Source organism: Triticum aestivum, chromosome 3A, assembly GCF_018294505.1.
Source record: "Triticum aestivum cultivar Chinese Spring chromosome 3A, IWGSC CS RefSeq v2.1, whole genome shotgun sequence".
Lineage (NCBI taxonomy): Eukaryota > Viridiplantae > Streptophyta > Magnoliopsida > Poales > Poaceae > Triticum > Triticum aestivum.
The window spans coordinates 441,168,071-441,171,982 of NC_057800.1; the positions used below are offsets into that span (position 1 = coordinate 441,168,071).

The 3,912-nt window shown below is 58.1% G+C and overlaps 1 protein-coding gene across 1 annotated transcript; it reads right to left on the bottom strand.

The window, feature by feature from the left end:
• Nucleotides 1–396: 396 nt before the first annotated feature.
• Nucleotides 397–3,682, bottom strand: LOC123061564 (proline-rich receptor-like protein kinase PERK8). The gene is made up of 7 exons (XM_044484725.1): nucleotides 2,508–3,682; nucleotides 1,957–2,430; nucleotides 1,793–1,863; nucleotides 1,623–1,699; nucleotides 1,307–1,454; nucleotides 1,052–1,213; nucleotides 397–946 (listed from the first exon to the last, which is right to left on the bottom strand). Exons 1-7 carry the CDS (start codon nucleotides 3,445–3,447, stop codon nucleotides 656–658), a joined length of 2,163 nt encoding a protein of 720 aa, XP_044340660.1. The 5' UTR covers nucleotides 3,448–3,682; the 3' UTR covers nucleotides 397–655.
• Between the last annotated feature and the right edge of the window lie 230 nt (nucleotides 3,683–3,912).

The following is a 3,912-nucleotide window of genomic DNA, read 5'->3' on the forward strand; positions in this document are numbered from 1 at the left end:
CAACACCGGCCGCCCGGGCGCCGCACAAGCCGTCGGCTCCCCCGCGTACCTGTTGCTATCAAGTCGTCATGGGTTACAACGTGTGGTGTCCCTCCGTATATAAGAGGCCTGGGATACAAGTGTCGGACTCCTACACAATTAATACCTAACCACACCAATTACAACTCCAAGTCCACGTAACCCCTTGCGTACATAATATTCGACACAAATATAACACCTTTGATAAAAGTCGGGGAAATCATAGGCTCTAGAAAATCGTTTGGCACTGGTTTAGGTCTAGGCACCGGCTTAGAGTACTCATTTTTTAGAACCAACTTCCGAGAAATCTGCAATTCACCCTGGTATCTGCGACGGCGAACATACATGTGCGTATATATCGGCGAAGGTTGTCATCAGTTGAGATGCAAATGCCAATCTTGTTTTCCTTTCTAGGATACGCAAATGCCAAGCTTTGTTCTATTAGAGGCGATACGTACAGGCGCACACAACAACACAAACACCAAAGCTTAGCAACCTGTCCCCAAGATGAAGCGCTCGCGTGCTGCAGCACGGCACGCTTGATCACGCCAGCTTCTGCTCCGCCTTCCGTAATCCGCCGTCGTCGTGCTATGGCGTTCAGCTTCTGCTCCGCCTTCCGTAATCCGCCGTCGTCGTGCTATGGCGTTCTATGCAGCGTTGCAGGAGGATTTAACCGGCCGGCCGGCGATCCGAGCTGGTTGATTTGATGGGCCTCACCGTCCAGCTGCTGTCCGCTGTTGCCTCCCGGAACCAGTCCGCCGTCGGACAAGCCGTACTCGGCGGTGTCGAGGTCGGCCTCGAACCCCATCCGCCGGAAGAGCTCGATGTCCGCCGAGTACTGCCCTGAGTCGTACGCGGTGCTGTGCCCGAGCTTGACGCCGTTGGTCAGGTCCGTCGAGCCGCCGTCCACGTCCAGCGATCGCCACACCTAGTTCGACGCAACACGAATTTCATCTCACCAACTATAGCATATAGCAGCTACGTAGTGTAAGCTCGATCGGTAAGAAGATTCATCTGATGCTAGTGGCGCTACCTGCACCATCCTCGGTCTCTTGGTGACGGTGTGGCGAATGCAAGCGGCGGCCGCCTCCACCATCCTCCGCATCTCGATCTTGGAGTACCTGCACTCTAGGGCAGGGTCGGCGATTTCCCTGAAGTCGTCCGTCTCCAGCGCATCCACCAGGAGAGGCCGAGCCTGCCACGAATTAATACACAGATTGATTTCACGAATGGCGCCACAACATGCATGATCAATTGTTCAGACGCACGCCACATGTATTGTACGTACCCATTCAACTAAGCTTTCTTCTCCTAGGGGTTGAGACGAATCTACAGGCTTCCGCCCAGTGATAAGCTCCAAGAGCACCACCCCAAACGAAAACACGTCGGATCTGTCCGTCAGCTTCCCGCTTGATGCGTACTCCGGCGCCATGTACCTGTTGTTAACATGACATTCTGAGGCCAAGGCGGTTCTTGTGAGCAAAAAAAAATAAAAAATACAGAGCAGAGCAGAGCGCTTGAAATCTACCTAGGCCCATATACCGGCCCAAGAAGAGTAACTAGACCAGCAAAGATGCAAAGTTCTGCATGAGGCAGGAGCTTACCCGAATGTGCCCATGACGCGCGTGGAGACATGAGTCATAGAGTCGTTGGTTAGCTTAGCGAGACCGAAATCTGCAACCTGTGATGATGCCAAGAAATGAAATCGAAATCAATCGTCACTAGTACATGCATGAAGGGAAGATGAAGCAGCTGTGCTGCCTGCAATATACACCTTTGCCTCGAAGGCGTTGTCCAGGAGAATGTTGGCTGACTTGATATCCCGATGTATGATCCTAGGATGGCCTGCCACGCAACAATCTCACAGGAATTATTAATCCAGTACAGGTTAACTATGAACAAGGCGCAGCACGATCGGACAAACGAAGTGTCACCTACAGTCTTCGTGCAAGTAGGTCAATCCACGGGCTGATCCGATGGCAATCTTCATCCGCTTCGGCCAGTCCATCACCGGAAGCCCTTCTCCGTGCAGGTGGTGCTCCAGCGTGTCGTTGGAGACGAACTCGTAGACGAGGAGGCGGTGGTTCTCGGTGACGCAGTACCCGACCAGCGTCACCAGGTGGCGGTGGTGGATGCGGCTGATGATGTCCACCTCCGCGCGGAACTCCTTCTCCCCCTGCCCGCCTCCGGCCTTGAGCTGCTTCACCGCCACGCGCCGCCCGTCGCCCAGCGTGCCCATGTACACCTTCCCGAACCCGCCCTCGCCGATCACGTTCGCCGCCGAGAACCCGCCCGTGATCCCCGCCAGCTCGTCGTACATGAAGCACGATTTGTACCCGGTGAACTCGTACGAGTTCGTGTCGCTCGGCGACGCTGCCGGCCCGTTGGACGGAGGGTACGAGTCCGGCGCACCTGCATGCACCAGCGTACGTATCAGCGGCCGATGTAAGCGGGCGATCAACTTGTTCGTGGACATGAGAAAGACTCACGTGCGGGCACGACCATGGTTCCTCTCTTGCGCATGGGTGGACGCCGCTTCTTCCCCCGGTCGCTGAGGCACGCCACAATGAAAAGCGACGCCAGTGCCATGAGGAACCCGGCCACGGCGACCCCAACAATCACCCCGATCGGCAGGTTCTCACCCAAGGCTCTCGCCGGAGGTGCCAGAGACGGTGGGCTCGCCCTCGCGACGGCCGGACCGGGAGGGCTCTGCCACGTGCCAGGAGGAGGCCTGGAGGCCGGCATAATGCTCGAAGGCAGCAACAGTGAGGCAGCTGAAGGGGTCCCTGGAGCCGCCGGCACCTGACCTGCTGCGGCCGGTACTGATGTGGGCGTCCCAGGCGTTTCAATCGGTGGGGGCGATGTTCCTGCACCGGCGGGAGGTTTCGTGGCTGACTTCGCATTGAGGGGAGGTGAAGGGGTTGGGGTGGCTGGTGCTGGGTTCTTTGGTTGCGATGGTGGTGGCGACGCCGGTGGTGAGGTCGTCGCTTTCGGAGGTGATTGCTGCGACGGCGATGTCGTTGCCCCTGGCGATGGCCGAGTTGATACACCAGGCGACGGTGGCGTCGATTGCGCTGGTGGCGGCGACGATTGTTGCGAAGGCGGCGATGGCGGGGGAGAAGAGGGTGGTGGTGACCGGCTTGCCGGCGGAGTTGAGGGCGGAGGCGAAGCCGGAGGAGGTGGGGACGATGCAGGAGACTTCTTTGCCGGAGGCGACCCTGGAGGCAAATTCGCACTCTGATTGTTGCCGGAAGACGCAGGAGGTGGAGAGGACGGGGGCGGGGACTTAGGTGGCGGTGTGGGCGGCGGAGGCGATGACCGTGCCGGCGTCGGCGGTGAGGCTGAAGACTTCGGCGGGGGGGGCGGAGGACCCCCTACTACGGGGGCAGTGGCCAAGTGTTCGACCGATTCCACGAGAATGCGCGGCATGATAAAGCCGCGCGTTGAACTGAGTCGTTGCCGATGCCGACGCGCTCCGAGAGGGACCCTATAGAAGAAACAATGGCATCATGTTCCCGTGCGTCGGCGTGGTCGGCAGCCAGGCTCTCAGAACGGCATCGGCGGGACGGGCGGCAGGTGGAAGCAGCGTGGAGCGCGCCAATGGAGACGACGGAATGCGCCTCGCCTTGCGAGGAAGACGGGCGGGGTGTAATGTCGTTGCGCCTTCTTCGTTTTCCTCGGTCAGATTTTTTTTGTGTGTTTCGTTTTTCTGGTGCTTTTCTTGGATGGGAGGAAGAGAGCAGCTTCTGCAAGGGGGCGAGAAATGAGGGCGGCCGTAGGGGGGAACCGGCGCCATTGCGCCAACCTCATTGTTTACTGGAGTTAACTGCTAAACTCTGCAAGTTTGGCTGTGTTTAGAGCCAAAGTGTACCATACCAAATAAATTGGCTAGCG